General features: G+C 40.6%; 2 protein-coding genes across 2 annotated transcripts; one reads left to right on the plus strand and one right to left on the minus strand.

The window, feature by feature from the left end:
- Positions 1 to 1,179: 1,179 nt before the first annotated feature.
- Positions 1,180 to 6,289, plus strand: LOC116397895 (B-cell receptor CD22-like). Its single transcript, XM_031873797.1, has 8 exons — positions 1,180 to 1,300; positions 1,519 to 1,857; positions 1,950 to 2,174; positions 2,439 to 2,711; positions 3,805 to 4,092; positions 4,231 to 4,300; positions 4,793 to 4,823; positions 5,236 to 6,289. The coding sequence occupies exons 1-8, from the start codon at positions 1,189 to 1,191 to the stop codon at positions 5,329 to 5,331; spliced, it is 1,434 nt and encodes a 477-aa protein (XP_031729657.1). The 5' UTR covers positions 1,180 to 1,188; the 3' UTR covers positions 5,332 to 6,289.
- Positions 5,978 to 20,122, minus strand: hpn (hepsin). Its single transcript, XM_031873798.1, has 13 exons — positions 19,769 to 20,122; positions 18,623 to 18,797; positions 12,496 to 12,603; positions 12,293 to 12,334; positions 11,757 to 11,886; positions 11,554 to 11,673; positions 11,404 to 11,444; positions 10,993 to 11,158; positions 10,706 to 10,896; positions 9,377 to 9,472; positions 8,936 to 9,078; positions 8,516 to 8,680; positions 5,978 to 8,103 (listed from the first exon to the last, which is right to left on the minus strand). Exons 2-13 carry the CDS (start codon positions 18,657 to 18,659, stop codon positions 8,059 to 8,061), a joined length of 1,284 nt encoding a protein of 427 aa, XP_031729658.1. The 5' UTR covers positions 18,660 to 18,797; positions 19,769 to 20,122; the 3' UTR covers positions 5,978 to 8,058.
- Between the last annotated feature and the right edge of the window lie 145 nt (positions 20,123 to 20,267).

Below are 20,267 nucleotides of genomic sequence, written 5' to 3' on the forward strand. Positions count from 1 at the left end.
GTGAGAGTGAAATGTGTTTTGTGCAGTGTGGCTGACGAGGGAATGAGACACAGGTGAGCGGGGAAGGCCAGGCAGAGCTGATTAGGGAAGTGGGAATAGGTGTGCGGATGGGTGTGGTGGGAAACAGTTGGGAAAGTACAGGACATCAGGTGGACGGACGTGAAATGATAATGGTTTGATTTGTGGAACTAGAAGAGTGTCTGCAGAGGAGGGGCAGAGAGACAAAGTGTGTCACTTTTGGAGTAAATTCAGCCAATGAGATTCATTCTACACATTTGTTGTGTGATTAACTATTTCATCACTAATTGTAAATGTGGGGCAGTGGATTGCACTATTGTTTGCACTAAAAACACTGATCAGCTTAAGCTGGAGTTGCTGCTCACCGCTACATTTTGGCCATTTTGAAATGATATACTGGCGTCAGGGCTGCTGGTTAAAGCTGACAATAAGAAAAAACACAAAATACTTCAAACTTCCACTTTTTTTTGCAATACAAATCACTCAACATCCCTATCGGTTACTAAAGCTTTCACTTTTTCCTTCCTGAAATCTTGCTCTCTACTGGTGCAGAGGAACTGTTTGGTGCAATAAATGTGTCACTATCACGCTCTTTTTGTGACATTTCCTCTCCTGGTGTCGAGATGCAGTGGGGATATTTGTGTGGGATAATGTGCTTAAAGTTAAGACCATAGAAAGTCATACTAATGGCAAAAAACGATGTGTTTACCGTGGATTGCATCGCCGACATCGGTGCACGGTCCAGTAACACCACCATGTGGACAAGAAGGATAGATCATGTTGGCGATGTGAGGCCAGCTGTTTTTGACATGTTGGCCACACGGAGAAAGCTCTGTTGTACTGCAATGACCTCTGTTTCCTGTTTGCTAGATTTGAAAGAAACTCAGCCACATGTGGAGACACATGGTGACAGAGACTGCAGATGCTGCATGTGCTCTGCTCGATGCTTGTCTCTCAATAGCGTGGTGTATAACCAATGCATCTATTGTCACAGTCTTGTTTCCGCCCATCCTGTGTGTCTGTTTTTGTGTTCAGACTCTGATCATACTATGTGAGGCTTTCTAACTTTATATAATGAGCAATCAGAATGTGCTGACTGTATGAAGAGAGGAACTAGGGTGGGGACACCTTCCTACTTCTGCTTTTCACTATTAACTTTAATATGCACAGATGTGTTCTTATGTTCTCTGCTGTAAAGACTGTATATTAAACTGTGTGCTGATGTTGCAGCTGATGTTAACAATGGAGCGTTTGATTCTGATTATTCTGGTGACAGTACCAGGTAAGGTACACTTTTTAATTTATTTTTAAATTAATGTATTGAAAAGGTGGTATCTGCAATGAAATGATAATGCAACTGCTGCTTTGAACTTTTAAAACAAATTAATACGCTTCATATCAGTTAATTGAAGTATTTTATGGATTACCAAATCCTGTGGGGAAATATAGCTACAGCTAAATTTAACTGACTCTGCCTTTTTTTAAATTTTTGTTTAAAAGGTGTCTTGAGTGGAGACTGGAGGGTGACCTACGGAGATCAGTGTGCTTTGAAGGGGACATCAGTAGTTATTAAATGCGAGTATGACTATCCTTGGGGTCATATTGTCACTGCAGTTAGCTGGTCTAAAGCCCAGTATGTAGCTGGCGAGTGGAAGAAGTTTCTCCTTTCACAACTCGCTTCACCTCCAAACCACTTTATGTATGTGGGTAACTACCGGGGTGACTGTAGTCTGACGGTCAATGACGTTCAACACACCGATGAAGGAGAATACTTTTTCAGTTTTGTGACAACACTCAACAGATGGAAAAGACCAACACCCGCTCATTTGTCCGTAAGAGGTAATAACTCAATAACGGAAAGAGGAGACCTCCTCGAGAATTATGTTTCTTTTAGTGAAATTAATCAGTTTCTGCTTCCGTTTCCGATTCAGAGTTGACCTCCGCTGTGCAGCCGAGCACTGTGACAGAGGGAGGCAATGTCAGCCTGACCTGCGTGTCAGGTTGCCTTGCACCTATAAACATTGTCTGGTTCAGAGATGGACAAACTGTACCAAATCCAGTCTTCCAGGCAGAGAGAGAGCATGCTGGGAGGTACTACTGTGCCGTCCTGGGACAAGAGACGGCCAGATCTGCCTCCGTGGCTCTGAATGTTCAATGTAAGTACATGAATAACAATGCAATGATCCTGTGTCGAAGTCTAAAAGTCAGGCTAAATACTTTGATGATTTGGCTGTCTGGTGTAGATGAAAGATGACAGGAAAAACAAATGTGCTTTTGGCACCTCCTAACCACTAACCTCCAATTAGAAAGAAGAAATGACTAGAAATATCTTTGCTCTATGCAGTGACATACTCACATCCCCATTTTTCATTGTGATTCACTGGTTTATTCATTAACTCTGTTAATCTCCTGTCGATCAGACGCTCCAAGTAATATCACGCTGTCAATGAGTCCATCAGCCGTCAAAGGAAGCTGGGCGACTCTCACCTGTAGCAGCGATGCCAACCCACCTGTGACACAAAGTGGATACAGCCTGTACAAAGATGGACACTTTATCAGTTCTGGGCAGAATCACACCATCTCTGACCTCCAGCCCGCCCACAGTGGACTGTACTACTGTGAGGCCTGGAATAATATCAGCCGGAGGGGCATCGACCCGATTAACTCTACTGAGGTTCATCTTGACGTCCAGTGTAAGTGTGTTGAGGTGTCTGGTTTCAAATGTACGCGTTTGAATTTGTTACAGAAACCCGTGTTGTTGTGGATAGACGCTTGCATAGTTCTCATGCTGCGTTCGAGAGGTGTAAAAAAAGAAAATCACCTTTGAAAGGAGAAGTACAATACAACAGTCAGTTCAAAGCTCCAGTCTATCTGTGGGTCTGTTGTCAGGGTGCGTGAAAAGCTCAGGGAGAGAGGAGTGCGGATGAAATATTCATACTGATTTATCTTTATACAGTAAAACATACTCCATCGATCTGACTATCACCTTATAAGGGGAAAGAATTTAAAGAGATGTACCAGATTTAAAATACTATATATTTCACAAAATACTCATATCAAGTTAGAGATAATCTCCCAAAAACATTCTTGACTTTTTGTCACGGCACACAACAGGCAGAAAGCACACGGCTCTGATGAACTGACAACAGTTCAAAGGGTATATGTGCAGTGTGGCTGATGAGGGAATGAGATGCAGGTGAGCCAGAATGGCCAGGCAGAGCTGATTAGGGAAAGTGGGAACAGGTGTGTGGATGGGTGTGGCAGTCACGTGATGGAGAAAGGAGGGAAAGTACGATAAACATCTGGACATGGTTTAATTTAGAGAACTAGAAATGTGTCTGGAGAGGAGGGACAGAGCTACAATTCAGTCTATAAAACTAAGATATATATGACAAGTGCATATAATCTAATGATTATTACATTTTAATTTCATTGGTTGCTGATCTTTCAGGCCTGTGACCCCTTAAAATGAAGCATGTGTGACCCCTCCCCCCAGGTTATGGCCTTGGTGTGACGTTCAGGGATTTGTTTTCCATCTTAGATCGTTTCATTTGAATGACTTTTAGAGGTGTACATATCCAGTATTTCCAAAGAAAATCACAAAAATAAGAGAAAAATCTAGGGTGAAAAACCTATTTTTCTGTTTTAAATTTTCAGTTATAATTTGAATTCCTTTAATCATCGTGTGACCCCTCACATTTATCCCCCAGGGTGGAAAACCACTGCTCTAGTAGATTATCTTCGTTTCTGGCATTGTGAGAGCAATTTTGATTCCTCTTTTTTCAGACCGTCCAGAAAACATTTCTATTTCAATGGACCCGCCACATGTTGTTGAGGGCAGCAGTGTGAATCTGACCTGCAGCAGTGCTGCTAACCCTGCAGCAGACAACTACACCTGGTACAGCAGTGCTGGTTCCAGTTTCAGCTCCCTGCTCCAGGTGGGGTCAGGACAGGTGCTGTCTCTCCCTTCTGTGGAGGCGTCCCACACTGGACTCTACCTCTGCCAGGCCAGCAACCGACTGGGAGAAAACAACTCAACCGAGGTGTTGCTCGCCATGAAGAAAAAGGGCCGTGGTTAGTATCATATGTATCTTCTACGGCTGCTTTGTTCGTCTAGAAATGTCATCTAAATTTTGCATTCGTTAGTGGCAGCAGTGCTTAGTTTTTCAAACCACCAACAGTAATCTAACCTTAGAGTGTGTTTCTTCACAGGTCGCCACTCCCTCAAAATCTTAGCTGGAATAGGAGTCTCTGTTTTTGTGACATCTCTTCTTTGGCTCTGGTGAGTCACTGAATGTTTAAGTGTGACTGAATGACTCATTTAATTTTTATTGTTAGTTTTCTCTTTTGTTGTGTAACTTTTTTTTTAATGTGTATCACCTACATCTACTGAATGATGATCTTTAGTAAGGGGTTAAAACTTTCAATGTCTACTCAAGATATGAGATGCAGAATTTGATATAATTTGTGACTGTATGCAAAGAGACATACAGTATGATCATGAGCTACTGTCTTAGATTTAAAAAATCCTTAAAAGCTATTTGTTTTCAATACACTTGTAATTTTCTACAGCTTATATCTCACGCAGTGAAAACAATGGGATGGTCAATCTGTTTGTACTGAGCAGCAGTCTATAGAAGTAGCAAGCTGCTGGATTTCCCATCCTTTTAGAACAACTTCCTTAAAATGTCACATTAAAGATTGAGAAACAATTAAGGAAGTTCTAAGTGGAGTGATATCAATGATTTTTATCTTGTTTTTGTTGTCTTGGTAGGCTAAAAAAGAGGAGCCATGCAAAGAAAAAAGTGAGTACATCTAATATATTTACCAGGCCGCTATTATAGATATGTAAATAAGAATTTTTCTTAATGACTCGCCTGGTTGAATAGAGGGTAAACAGAAAAAAAATGTAATATAAGCCATTAAATGATTCTGGATAAACTGGATTGTAAGTTCCCTCTTAAACTCACAACTAGTAGCACAGACAAAGGAGAACTTTTTATGGGGGACGTTAAAAATGTTCTGTGCTTTAGCAAGAGTCCCGACAAATATTTAAAGAAGTGAGATATCTGTTTTTTTGTGGTGTTTCCATAATATCAAATTTATTTAGAACCGAAACTTATGAACTGAACTTCCCAAAAATAAAGAGAAGTAATAGGATCGTTTAGCAGAAAACTTGATCTGAGTTTTGTTGTGACTTGTCTCCTCTCCACTCAGGCTCCCGCATCGTATGAAGATGAGGTTTGCTACTCGACAGTGACCATTACACCCAGAAAGCCCAGTCCTCCACATCACGTGTACAACTCCTGGTAGGTTCACTGTCCAAACATTGACCTGATCACATTACTCACAGACGGCCAAGTGAAGTTTATATGCGTCGGGTTAACGATACAAAAGAAGACATACAAATTATGTTTAAAAAAAACAAACACTTTGACCTTTGACCTTCACAGAGAAAAATGAAAAATTCCCATTGTTGAAAACTAGGACCTACAACCTAACTGACCAAAGAAATGTCAAAAAAGTGAAATCATTTGGGATTAGTGCAGATTTTCTTCTCAAAGTTTTAATGATTTGTCCCAATTAGCATCCCAGATGAGCACAAATTCGATTCCCTCACATCTTTGCATTGACTCTATATGCCATCACACCCCGACTGAATCAGACTGAATTTGCTTCACATTCCATCTGAAAGCACCATCAAACTCCCTACTGATATTCTGTGCAGTAATAAAAAGAGTTTATGGATACAGAATAATGCTTAGCGGAAGCATCTGTATGTAAGGCATCAATGCTGCTATCAGCATGTCACCATCAGGGCATTCACAGGCTGCACTTTAGTAAAAAGTCACTAATAGCAAAATGTCCTCCTCAGCTCCAAAGCTGGAGAGAATGACGACTCCGTGATCTACGCTTTGCTGGCTGAATCCAGCTGAGTTTGACGGAAACCTTTCACTCCTTTGAGTGAAGTTTCATCATCATCATTAAGAATCCTATGCTGTGTGTCATGTGGTTCAAAGCTCAGTCTCTCAGGAGGGTTGAATAGAGACCTTAGGGCATCTATTTTGTTGTATTTGTATGAATGTCTTAGCAAGGGTTTTTGTTTTTTCCACTTTGTACAGTTATACTGAGCACCAATGCTCAGATTTCTGTTTTTTTTCTTCTTCCTGTAGTGTGTAGGTTACCGTTTATTCCAGTATGATTATTTTTGACTGCAGTCTTTACAGTTAGTATTAAAGATGTATAAATAAACTGTGATATCATTACACAATGACTGTGGGTAAGTTGTTATCATTTCAATACAATAGCCAATGCAACAATTTACATTTAGAACATTTATTTATCTTGCACACATCATAAATGTCATGAATGTACATGCATTAACTGTATTTCAGAGGGTGAACTGGTGGTGAGTAGTTTGGGATTTTATGGATGCAAAAAAAATGATTTTGAGTCAAGAGCTAACAATCAGTGGCAGAAAGGATTTTACACTTGTGTTCCCATCCGAGCCTTGCTTATGGCCGGGTGCAGGATACAGATTTGGTGACTACAGTAGTGAAATGATGCATTATATTTTTGATAATGTATCTCGAAGGTTGTATTTGATATACTGTTGTATATATATTCTGTCATGTTGGCCACAGATTGGGTCAAAACACTTCCTATTTACAGTCTAGTGGAGTCTTGAGAGATTTAATCCAGAGTGCAGATACTTTGCATTTGACCGTAGATTATTTTTTCTTTGTGTTTGTCTCTCCTTTTAATGTCCATTAAAATAAACTATAGCAACACTTTGTGTCCCGATGCCACTGGAATCTGAACAATACAAGTAATCAAATCTATCTAATCTAAAACATAGTGTATCGCTTTGTTGTGGTTTATGCTGAATATGACTCTAGGAGCAGAGAGGGAGTTTTAGTATATAATACTATACATTGGTCATGGAAGATCATGAGCATACACAGTTAATATCATGGGACATCGTCAGCATTTAAAATCTGGTAATCAATAAGCATCAAATAAACATCTACACAAACAAGACATTGACTAATATTTACAAGGCGATAACAAAAATACTGATTTCAATACAAGCGTCATCTTCACCAGTTCATGTGGGGCTTTGATGAAGACGGACCTTGAATGAATAATTGTTTTTCATACAAAAGTATATAAAAAAATCCCACAAGTAAAAGTTACATATAAAATTAGATTCTTACGACGTGAAAAGTTTGTGTGCTGTGATTTTACGAAATAAAGCTCACCAGGAAATGTTTTAGCTACTCATTAGCATTACTCATAAATTACTGACATTTTAGATGGTGTGTGTGTGTGTGTGTGTGTGTGTGTGTGCCTGCGTCTGAGTGTTGCACAATGTAAAAGTACAAGATCTTGACTGATCTTTATTACAAATCAACAGTGCCGTCTGCACTCATTGTAGCTTGCTGTGCACGCTGGCAGCAGGACGTCTGGCACTGGACTAAGTGACTCATGTGGAACAAGTTAAAACCTCTAAAGGAATTAAGTGTCTTATTGTATGAATCCCTGTAATTTCATCAACAATTCTCAAGATGAACCTGAGCCTTTGTAAGTCTCAATTCAACATATTGCTGTTTAGCTCACAAGTTATAGTGGTTATTTCTAACTTGACTTCATCTCATTTTATTTTACAAAACTGGTATCTTAAATCCAGTATAGGGAATTTTATATTTATCAATATTTTACTTCATGAGAACAATGTTAGTCAACTTCAATAACTCTTTGCTGATCTGTTTAAAACGTCATGTTTCTTTAAGAGCTCTGTCTGTGTGTTTTAGATACCGGAAATCTATTAAGGAGCATGGTCTTGGTGGGCATTTAACAATGTGGGAAAGTTCAGGAAGAAGTTAATCCTAAATATAAAAAAAGCTTTAGATAAGAAGGAGAATCTGGAACCGTGACAGACTTTCATCCCTCCGTCCAACTGCCCCCTGTTGACGTCTTCCAGGTCTTTTAATGTTGTCATCCAAGAGTAGAAAAAGTGGAAACATGGGAGCAGGAATCTCATGTCCGCGCCATTTTGTGAAGGCCCGGTGAGTTGTGATAGTTCTGGAGGGGAGAGATGAGAGCAGGAACTGTTAAGCACATCTGTAATGTCACGAGAAGACATTTAAAGATGTAGACGACTAAAACTTCAACACCAATCTTGAAGCATGCATGTAACGTAAACGTGTGTGTATTTGGTGGTGGCACAGCACTTCATAAAGACATTTTCTTTCCTTAATTTGGATTAAGGATTACATGTTTTGTGTGTGTGAAGACAAACTTTCTTGTTAAGTGATTTATAGATAAATTGAATGGAAAGTTACTGTTCTGTTTCTGTAGTTAGTGGCAGTCGATTCACTTGGTGGTGGAGGCTCAGCTATCCCTACTTCCTTGGTTGTGCATTGAAGCGTTGTGACAACACAATTGAATACAAACGGTGTCACAATAACAATAAAATAAGAGTCCAGGTTCTCACCCTCATGGCCGTAGATATCCAGGGCAGAAATCGGGAGATTCTGGTGTAGACGCCAGGTTTCTTGGCCATGGCACAGCCTATTCCCCAGCTCACCACGCCCAGCAGACGATACCGCCTGGTCTTAGACAGGCAGTCCTCTGCCACAAAAGGCCCGCCGCTGTCTCCCTGAAAACACAGAGGATTTTAGCACCTCACACACATCATAACAGAGCATTGACAGAGATTCAAGCAAGTAAGATAATCGAACAACCAGGTATTCGCATCGGGCACACACAAGCTTTCAGATCATAGTCACAAAACAAGCATCAGATTAAACAAAGCAGACCCACATATGAGGACATATCGAAGCGTGCAGCCCCCGTAATTAGAAACTCCAAAGCTTTTATGCACCAGCATGCAAAAACACAGTCACACTCTGACCTGACAGGCGTCAGTGCCTCCTTTCTCATAACCAGCACAGAACATACTGGTGGTGATCTGATTGTCATAGTAGTCAGGAGCATTGCAGACAGCGTCACTGATGATGGGGACGTTCACTTCCTGGAGAATATCTGCTAGAATACCTGCATGTGAGAAAGCAAGAACATTTAAATAACAACAATACTTTGGAGGAGGGGGGGGGGGTATATCTAAAATGAAGTATGAATTGCTATGGGTCCTTCCTTGTAAAAATGAAAATCATCAAGACTTTATTACTCTACTCTCACCTTCTTATGTATTTATGTAGATCAAAGCGTACACTGGTGCTGTTTCTTATGATAGCACATGTTATTTATGTTGATACAAGGATTGCAAATAATGTCATCCAACGTCAAATGTTCTGCAGTGTATTACAGTACAGCTGAAACGCAGACGACTCACCATAGTAACCTACATTTCCCCAGCCGGTTACTGTTCCCATCTGTCCGTCTATCAGTCTCTGACCGTAGGCTGGCAGGCAACTAGGCTGGATGTATTCTACACACAAACATATGTATTAAGATGTAAGTAAAACACACGTAATAACACCATCAAACACACACACGCACAATCATCCAAACCACTGCAACATGTGTCAGGAGACAAGAAGTGGTGAAATAATTGCTCCCGTAGCTGTGCCTACGGTGTAGAAATGTGATAGACTCTGAATTGTAAGTCGCTTTGGATAAAAGCGTCTGCTAAATGACTGTAATGTAATGTAATTGTAAATCAATGGGCAAGAACCATCATTCTTACCATGCACCGTATTAATGACCTGAAAATGTAGATCTCTGTTATGTTGATTCTTCAGCTTTTTTTGTCAGCTTCTGTCTTAATATATAATATAATGTGTGACATCTTTGCTTCATAAAGCTACACACCACATGTTTTTCTATTAGTGTATCAACAGCACTGAAACAGTGCACTGTACAGAGAGCCATTTAATTTAAGAGTATCCTTTACTTGTCATGTTGTGGTTGTAATTATGAAAGCCTAACACTAGATGTCAGAGGTGACCTACTTAAAGATTGCTTCAACAGCTTCAACTTCAAGTTTCTTCTTCTTCTTCAAGGTAGGTCGTGTTATTAATCAACATTAATGACAATTATCTAAAAACGTTTTTTTTACTTGAGCCACTGACTTGTTCCTCTACTGTACGTCCATATCTCAGCATGGGTCTTCATCATTTCCTTCATCTTATTTGTTAGTACAGATAATGTTAATATAGTATATTTGCATTTACTTATTTGTCATTTCCTCAAAACCCATTAAGTAGGTTGACTTAAGCTTAACTTGCTGGACTGTTTAAAATGTGGAGAGCTGTGACATGCACTGTAACACAAAGCTAGCCTCTGTCTCTCTCAGACCTATAATGCCACACACACACACAGAAAGATGAGTCTTGTATGCATTTACTGTACCTTTCTCCCTGTCAAAGTGATATTTAATTACAAAGAGAGCTTCAGACACGAGAGGAACCGGTGGTTACTGCTCAGTGCTGATATAACTATGTTGGATAAAAGAACTTTTGTCCTGCTGACTCCAATCTGGGAAACAGGAGACATAAAGCAGGCAAATGACTATAATGACTGACTCTGTGTCGATCTGGTTCTCTCCAGGTCTTTGTCAGTCTTCCTCATCTCTAATCGTTGTCATCATGCAATCAAATGTTCAGGTGTGTGTCGATGAGTGTGGCTCACGAACAGGTGTGTACACCTCAGTGTGGCCTACCGTTGAAAGTGAGGGGCTGGGTGAGGGCCAGCACAGCGATGTCCCTGCTGTTGTCATCAATGCTAGCATCTACAAAGGGCAGGTAGCTGCTGTGGTAAACAATGGTGTTCACCTCCACCACGTTGCCGTTGATTGGTTTACTATAGATGGAGCCCAGCTGCACACGCCAGCGATTCACAGAGCGATATCGTCTAGAATGTAATAAAAATATATATATATTGAATTTGTCCACAATGTGCTTTAAAATGAAATATGATTCCTGTATAAAATCCGGCTGGATTACTGACTCTCTGAAGCAGTGAGCTGCTGAGACGATCCAGCGGTTTGAGATGATGGTTCCTCCACACTGATGAACTCCGTCGTACTCCAATCTGACCTGCCAAGGCCAAGTGCCCTGCCTGGCATCCACACCGCCGACTATACGGTCTGCTGCAAAACTACGCCTGCCACAGTCTGCCGAGGAGAGAGAGGAGAGCCTTTACTGTCTGGGTAAACTGCAGGTGAGAGAATTAAACATTTAATATCAAAGACAGGACAAAAAAAAAAAGCAAAGTAAGTGAGCGTGAGATAGGCAGAAAGAAGGAGAGAACAATGACAGAGAGGCACTTCTATTAAGGTGTATTGCAGGATGATAATCCCAGCATATTGTGAAAGATGAGCAGTGGATGTCTGAGTGCAGATCTGAGCTCACATCTCACCTTGACACAACAGGGTGAGCACCTCCCTGCTCTCACAGTCACTGAAACAAAGGCAGACAGAGTCAGCAACAGCCTGTCCACCGAGGAGACAAGTGAAAGAAAAGAGGACAGCGTGGTAGGTTAGCCTGCTGTGAAACAGGTGTTTGTTACCATGGGAACAACGAGTCTTTGATTTTCTTGCCATAGCTGAGCTCTTGCGGTCGGACACAGAAGAAGTCCCCGCCGTCTCCACTGGCATCTGGCACTGACGAGACGGAGTAATTCACCACGCTGAAACAGACGCACACACTTCAGTGCTGTGTCACACTATGCTGCATGAAAACATGGAGGTATGCTGGTTAATAACATCTCACCTGATGAAGCCCACTTCTTCACAGCTGATGCTCGCTAGCAGCTCATTGGCTGAGGAGGAGCACACCTGACGCCACCTCTTCTGGGCAGAGTCAAAGACTCTGAGACGTTGGTCAGCAGAATTTACCTGGACTGCAGGGAATGACACGAGGTTACTGTTTAAACACACTTGGTACAATAGCACACACTCCTGATTACTTTATATTGATTTTTCTTTTCTCACTGTGATCATATGTGTCATTTTTACGAGACCAGAGATAGTTGTCTGCTTAAGTTCTGCTCCTATTGAGCAACATGTGACATAGAAGAGACCACAATCTAAACTTTCTCTTGCTTGTTTGTCCATTAAACCTCTGAGTTGAGTCTGCTCTCATAATTTATAAAAAGTTGCATTTGATGATACACATTTAAAATAAATGAATCTGAAACTGAACCTGCATGTATCAAAATACATAAACAGAGAGACTGGCAGAGTAACAGCCAGACAGACAGACAGACAGACAGCTTCCTATCAGAAATCCTGTCCTCTCTTACTCACCATCATACAGCCCTATGTCTTCATCGTATGTGCAATACGTGACTACAGAAGGGTAATAAAAAAGAAAACGTCCGTTATATGTTGAGTCAATAAATACATGATGGCAAATACTGACAGAATAATCACCAGATTTTTAAACAACAGATTATTATGGTCATCATATGTGTGTGACTATGTGTATGCGTGAAAGCATGCGGTCTGACCTACGGCCCAGACGGCTGCTCCAATGGCTCCCAAGGTCATCAGTGTCACACACACCCCAATCACACGGCAGGGGGTCAACACACAGGTCAGAGAGATTCCCCTGTTCCCTGCAGACACACACACACACATAGAAATGAGTGCACATACACTTATTTAGAGCTGCAACTAACGAGTGTTTTCATTGATTATTTTCTTGATAAATTGAGTTGTTTGGTATAAAATGGTGAGAAGAAGAAGAAGACTTGGGTGATGAAATCAAAAGAATAACTAATACAACATTGAACTAACACTATCTGTGTTGTTGTTGACAAATATACATATGCCAAAATAATACATGGCAAAAGTTGAGGCTAGGTGCTTGTATTTAATTTGGGCTTTTTTTTTTGCCAGACAACAAACATCAGTAAAATGACCGGTATCAGGGGCATGCTGCACATTTCCTGGCAAAGAATGAAGAGTGCAAACGACACAGATTGGATCAATAGTGTAAAGTCTAGCATTTCTCCACAAAGCAAGAACACACTTTTAAACTAGGATATAGTGCCATGTTTGTCCCATGTGCATGTACAGTATGTGTGTGTCTCCATTTCTGCCCCTTTTATCCTCTTCTCAAGTTTGCCAACTTGACACACAACTTAGAGTTAATACATATTTTTTTTTATTGCAGACATGTAATAGATTAGACAACAAAAGTTTGATTATTAACATGAATAAATCCATTCTGGTGTGTCAGCTCCAGGGTCCTGGGACTGAGCATGCTGGCTAACTGTTATGGCTTACTAGGACACTTTAGATGGTACAGAGCCAGAACTAATCTCATTAGTTCCACCTGTCCTGTACCTGTCATTGTAAGGCAGAATGGCAAAAAAAGAGCAAATAGTATTGAAAAATCCTCTCTTTGTGTGAACTGTCACCCTGCCATGCACATCCCTTATCATTAAAAACAGCTCAGCTCATTTCCCGTCCTAGTAACAACTATTTACATAAGACCACGGTCATCATCATCATCATCATCATCATCATCAAAGTTAGAGCAACAGTGCAGACAAAAGCTGGAGGCTAGGTTACGCCTCTTGACACAGACACATTAACACCAGCCCAACCCGACTGATTATATTGATGAATATTTCACTTTAACGACAGGAGCAACAAAACTAACAGGAGACTGTAACTTTTTCACAGCAGAAATTTTGACTCATCACAGTAGGAAAAGCACAGGTGTTACTAATGACATTGATTATATTCAAGTATCCCGGTGGTAAGCCATGCCAGTGTGACAGTGAGCTAGCATGCACAATGCTGAAGCAGCTCGATGGAGATCAGTCATAATTAGTTGTGTTATTTACACCTGTGTCGAGAGCCTCTAAAATGTATAATTATTTCCCGGTATCAGTGGTAGACAAGTCACAGCGCCCAGCACTAATAACATTAACGATAGCATCACTATATTTAAGCCATGACAATGAACACACATGGACAATGGCAAAGCTCTGGTCCTAGTAAACCTAATGCAGACATCACTATGTGATTAACTACACCTGTGTGTTTTCAGCTATAACTGCTGTAAAAAGTGACAAATTGAACCTGGGAGCCTAAAGTGGTCTCAAGTATCTGTCAATTCTATTCAATGTATAAATACTTTCGTCTGTTTGTCTTCAGTAACAGCTGAAGGAAAAAAATAAGGTGTCCATGCTGAGGGGGCAAATGTAACCCTTCGTCAAGTACTTTAATATAATATTAGAGCCTGTGTCTGTAACTAAGTGTTTTCTGTTCATTACGCTGCGTTGGACACTCAGGACTGTAACAGTTATACTTTCCATCAATGTGCCATGAAACAACTGCAGATACTGTAAGAACATGAATGTTTCCTATCGAATCAAAGAAAACATTCTACATGCCAGGTTTCCTTCCTGCCACTGTCTCCTTCCAACATTTCTCTCCCCACATTAGTACCCACATCAGTTAGTGAGGAGGCATTTTTAATGTTCTTCTTTAGACATTAGAGGGCCAGTGAACACCTCAAGGAATGACAAGGAACCAGTGTTGTACAGAACCACGTACACTGTTTGGTCCCACAGTTGCAGAATTTCTACGTTATCAAGAAACACGATAGCGGTGTCGACCTACTCATCCAGTGACCTTAACATCCTTCTAAGCTATCTCCTCACATCTGCTCCCTCCCTCTACAACCCCATCTACTCGACTGCATTTCCCTTAAATGTCCCTACTTTCCTTGCCTCCCTCTGTACCCATCCCTCTTCTTCCTCCCCTCCCCTCTTTGTGCCTCCTGTCTGCTCCTCCTCTCCCTCTGTACCTGTCCTCTCGTCCCCCTCCAAACATCCAGTCGGCATAATAATGGTGTTATTGTTCCTTGGGTTGTTAAATTCTGATTAACAATGGGGGACCCAAAGGTCAGAGAGAGATGAGGATAACCGAGGTAGAAAAATGTAAAAATGAGAAACAAAAAGCAGTGAACATATCTGATGAATGCCACTGGACATACTATCAGAGGGACATTCCAGGCTCCTGTTCATTTGTTCAGATTGTGTTTTCCAGGAAATACCCCAACATTTTCCTCCACACACCTCAACTCCACCTGCACTGGAGCTGCCCACCCCCCTTGTTTCCAGACGTCTTTCTTCTTCTCTCCTTCCTGATCTCTTCTCCCCTAACACAGCGCACTTCCCAATCAAACTGCAGAGCAGAACAAACACTCTATTGTGTCCACTTCTACCTGAGACCACCTTTCTCCTGAGTGTATGTGTGTCTGCATGTGTGTGTTATGAGTCAGGGATTTACCTGAAATCACTGTGGTAGTATGTGATGGCGAGCACACTGCAGTAGTAAAAGGTAGGTATGTTGCATATCTTTTATTATAATAATGTGAATACAATAGAACTTTTTGTGTTATCTTCAAAGATTCAAACACAGTCCTTCACAGCGAGACAGAGTTGTAAAACTGTATTAAGTTTATTGTATAGTTAATTGCAAACAGATATAATTCACCTACCATAAGCTGTGGGTGCTGTATTGTATTGTAAATGGGATATCAACATTAACTCTATCCACAATTCTACTAATTAATAACTATGTGTGACGCTTGTGTATAATTTACAACACTTTTCTCTGACGAGTCACAAGTTACAGCCTATTCGTTCAGAAAATAAACAGCAACTTGAAAACTTGATCAAAGGAAGAAACTAACCAAAGTTTCTTGAAGACACTGTGATGATACTGTTGAATATATCTGAAACTTTGTTCAAGCTTGTAAACAACAAATGTACTAAAGCTAAATGTATGCACAACAAAAAGATCAACAGCTAAAAGTGGCACACATTCCACAAAGCAGTGAACATTTAGGGCTTCCCCACAGCGTGACTGGTAGTTTGTTGCCATGGTTTGTTGCCACTGTGGTAAATAAAGCTGGCACGAGAGGTAAGAATGAATCATCACTTAATGTTACATACATACATCTTTATTTTGGGTGATTATTTCTATCCTCATCCACGAGTCATGTGACCAGCAGAAGCAGCAGGATGGAAAAGGTTCACTGTGTGTTTACTCATTCACAGGCATGCTGGGAGTGACACACTTCATTCTGCACGCATTACACCCTCCCGCTGTAGCACTACACTGTTGGGTGAAAAGAAGCAGCTGTGTGTACCAGATGTGTGGCTGCACACTTCAAACCAAAATCAAGAGAAGAATATGAAAAGTCACGTTCAAGTTTTCTGCTATGATGTAGTTAATCTGAAATGAAAGATTACACAACATAAGGTATTTTCCTTAAAGGAGCTGTATTCAACATTCAGAGCAATTATGTAGCAGCAAACAACTATTTGCTTTGTAAAAATATAGTGGAGTAGCGTCTACCCGAGTAGAGAATGAATATCCTGATGCTATTGCAGCATCTACGCTAACCTCTTTAGGAGCCGCTTTTCTGTGTCGTTTCTCACACGCCTAAGCCCCGCCCATAGATGCCAGCAGCTCATCAGAGGACGCTGATTGGTCCGTGCTCTGGCTTAATGCATTACTTGAAGCCTGTAATGATGGATTTTTCGTGTGATATGTGATTGCACAAAACAAAGCTGCCGTGCAAGGCAACAGAAGTCATGGCTACAAGGTAGAAGTCCGATTTCTCTCTGGAGCTCTTCTTCGTGTTTTTCCAGAGCTTCCTACTGTGTCACAAAGTTTGCTCCGTTTTCAAGAAGATGGATCCGACATGCAAGTTCAGTGGCTGTTATAAATTAATCAGAATCTCTTTTACAACTTCTCATTCGTGTTGGCTTAAAGTTAGGTATGAAATGTCATTGTTCACCTTGAAAGGAGTTGTTTTACAAAATAATCCAAACTCAAGGTCCATGTACCAGTTTTTTTACATACGAGGTTGATGTTCACCATGTCTCTTGATCCACTCCACACCTCACCATACAGTCAGCCTCTGCTGCGATATCCTTCGTCCACCGACATGTAGACTTAAGGAAACACATTCCAATATTGTCAAACCAGGAGGAACAGATTGTCGTGTATTTGGTCCATCAAAAACAGGGCTGAGCTAAATTCAACATACATTCTCTCCACTTTCAATGAGGACAGGGGTTTAAAGGGTTTTCAAAATAAAAAAATTTAAATATATTTCCTTCCTGAATAGACTTAAGTTAACCTAGGTGTGGTTAAAGCTGTATGAAGCAAATATAACAATACAGAAGCAGAAGAAAACCTCTCTCTCACACACAGCAGAAGCTTTGACTCATAGTTGTAATGGTTGTCATGACAGAAAAGTTAAAATAAACACAATGATAGTGCGCAGTAAATACTAGACTGATTACTATACCCTGCCCAGTACGAATGTGTGTGAATGTGCATATTTGTGTTTCTGTACATGTTCAGACATGTGAACCGTACGCATGTCATGTTGAAGGTAAACACAGCTTGTTTCTGAAAATAGATCATGTCCCAACTAATCCGAGCGCAGAGTCACACAAAATAAGCCACATGTGTGCCACTCCTTGGCCAGACTTTGTTTCTCTTGTAATTATACACACCAAAGACACAGCCTGAATCACTGCATCTGGGTGGGCTCCCTTCAGTTGGGCAACAGAAACTACAAACCCAACGCTGACCATGTATAGACACAGAACGTAAGTCACAGCCCAACAAGAAGACCTGGTGATGAGAACAGCAGAAGATTTGTTGTCCGTTTTCAACTAAAGACTTGACTTAATGGGAGACTACTGGCTTCATCGTACTGGCACTCGATTTGTCCCAGCAATGTAAGGTAGGTGTACTTTTGTTTAGCAGGGCTGTGGGGTATAAACATATACAAAGTTAATTTATTGTCTCTACATATATTTGAGTTTCACAGTTCACAATGACAAAAGCGCTTTCTAGCAGCAGTAAACTTTAGCAAGTAATCTTATCTTTCCTGCCATAACAGCATCATTTAATTAGGAGTAAACTCATTAGGAGCCATGAACACACTGCATTACAGCTAGTGCCACGTAACAGGACAGATGTGAGGGCTTTCCATTAAAATGTGTGAGTCACTGATGGTGATGGGAGTGTGTTTGATGGGATCGGGTAGGAGAGCTTCATTGAGAGCTCCAGTGAGTTGTTTGTTTATGACTGCCGAGAGAGATTTGTCATTACTGTAAATATAATGTGCTACAAATAAGTGTAATTTGGAGTAAAGGTCAGTGGTTACCTCTGGCCCCAGTTATCAACACATCACATTTCTATTTGAGTTATGATTTATACAAATCGTATCAGACATGAAAAATAGCATAACCAATCTAAGTTTATGTTTTTCAAGCTGGAGGAGAAACTTCAAAAATAAACCCAGTGAACATCAGAGACAGCCTGCCAGCTTTGAACAAACCAGTTAATGGTTAACTGTTGAGTGGACTGATGTCTGGTCCCACATACAGAAAACAGGCAGCATGCGCTTCAGCATGACCAGCACAGCATTTTGATCTGTGCATGTTTATGTGTGTGTGTGTGTGTGTGTGTGTGTGTGTGTGTGTGTGTGTGTGTGTGTGTGTGTGTGGGTGTATCTGTGTGTGTGTATCTGTGTGTGTGTGTGACAATGACGGCATGGCCAACAGTGTATGTATTATGTGCACTCACCCATCTTCCCCTCTGTCCCAACTTTCTCAGCATACATCTGTATACAATAGGAAGCAGAGGCCACCAATAGACAATGATCTGTCTCCGGCTTCTTCTCTCCTTTTTTCCTTCCTTCCTTCCTTCTCTCCTTGACTCCTGAGGGCAGGTGGTCTGTGGCCTTGCCAGTCACTTTTGCCTGGTAATATAATATTGAGGGTTTAAGGGACAAACAAACACCACACTATTGTAGGGAACACTTATAATTTATGTAAATAAACATGTATCATAAAGATAGTCAGTTAGACCAAGTTAAATGAGATTTGAAGAACCTATGTTATATAAAGTGAGAGGACAAACTAGTTTAGCCACAAACTAGAACACTGATTCATAATACTACTACACATACGCACTACACTTTTATATTACTTAATCGATATGCTCCAAAGTACAGTCCGGTTACATCACAGGTTTGTTTCAGAGCAGTTGTTTTCAGTTATTAATTGTTGCTCTCTCACACACACAACAAACAACAAACAAGTCATCTTTATGTAACTTATTATTATTAAGATGGAAAACTGACAATGAAAACACAAATGTATGAAGTCCATGGAAGACATCACTTTTATACTAACTGAGCTGCTTTTCCAAAACATCTGTATCTTCATTCCACGTGAACAAGCTTCTTATTATAAAAGACTGTTGTCTTTATTAACCAAAGATTAACAAACACGTGATATGAGACCACAGGGAGCAAATGAGTACAAGGCATTCTTACATGGAGTTAAAATGTAACAATAGAAAGTTATGGAAAAGTGTTTTTCGCCAATTACTAAATCTTACAGGTAAAACAGTTTAATATGATATTGCTATGATATTTGTATCACTTTAGGCTGCAGAGGTCTTTAGTCCTCTGACACTGGTTCAACAGAACAAAAGACATTAAAATGGCTTAAAACTATAAAAAATGGCGACTATATTTTACTGAAAACGTGTTTAATTTTGAATAGCTATTAACTGCTGGTTGCTAGTAGTAGGGTATAGTCTACAGCCACGTTATGTAAAGGCATTTAACGTTGTTAACGTTGTTAAACGTTAAATGGTTAGCTAATAGCTTCTTTTCAGAGTTAGCTTACATTAACTACAGGGCTGAAACAAAAAGTGACTCACCTGTGTTTTCTTGCAGCAGGTGTAGTACTGGCCTTCGTTAGTGACAAATTATCTTTGAAATATAGAAAAACAAAAGACTATTCTGCCTCAAAAACAGGCGACCATAACTGTTTAGACGCCAGCACAGATAAATCCCAGTTTGCAGTAAATCCGTTTTGCTTTCTTCACAGGTTACTGACCTCAAACAAAGAAAGAAAGAAGAAGAAAAAACAAGTAGCAACGTTTTAGCGACCGTTTCTATCAACCAAAACCACCGACGCCCGCTTCTAACAGAAAAGAGAGAAACATTTGGAAGACTAATGGACTAACTGAGACAAAGTTAGTGAAAGTGTATCCCAACTTTGTCGTTTTGAGTGGTCGCCCTGTGAGCGCTCTGCTGCGCAGACGAGGGGGGCACGACTCACGAGTGACGTCAACTGACCGTTTCTGAGTGGACAAACACGGCACGAGATACCTCACGAGCTGCAGACCTGCTGCAGGTGAACACGCTGTCCTAAAA

Source organism: Anarrhichthys ocellatus, unplaced genomic scaffold (assembly GCF_004355925.1).
Source record: "Anarrhichthys ocellatus isolate YVR2014 unplaced genomic scaffold, GSC_Weel_1.0 scaffold74, whole genome shotgun sequence".
Classification (NCBI taxonomy): domain Eukaryota; kingdom Metazoa; phylum Chordata; class Actinopteri; order Perciformes; family Anarhichadidae; genus Anarrhichthys; species Anarrhichthys ocellatus.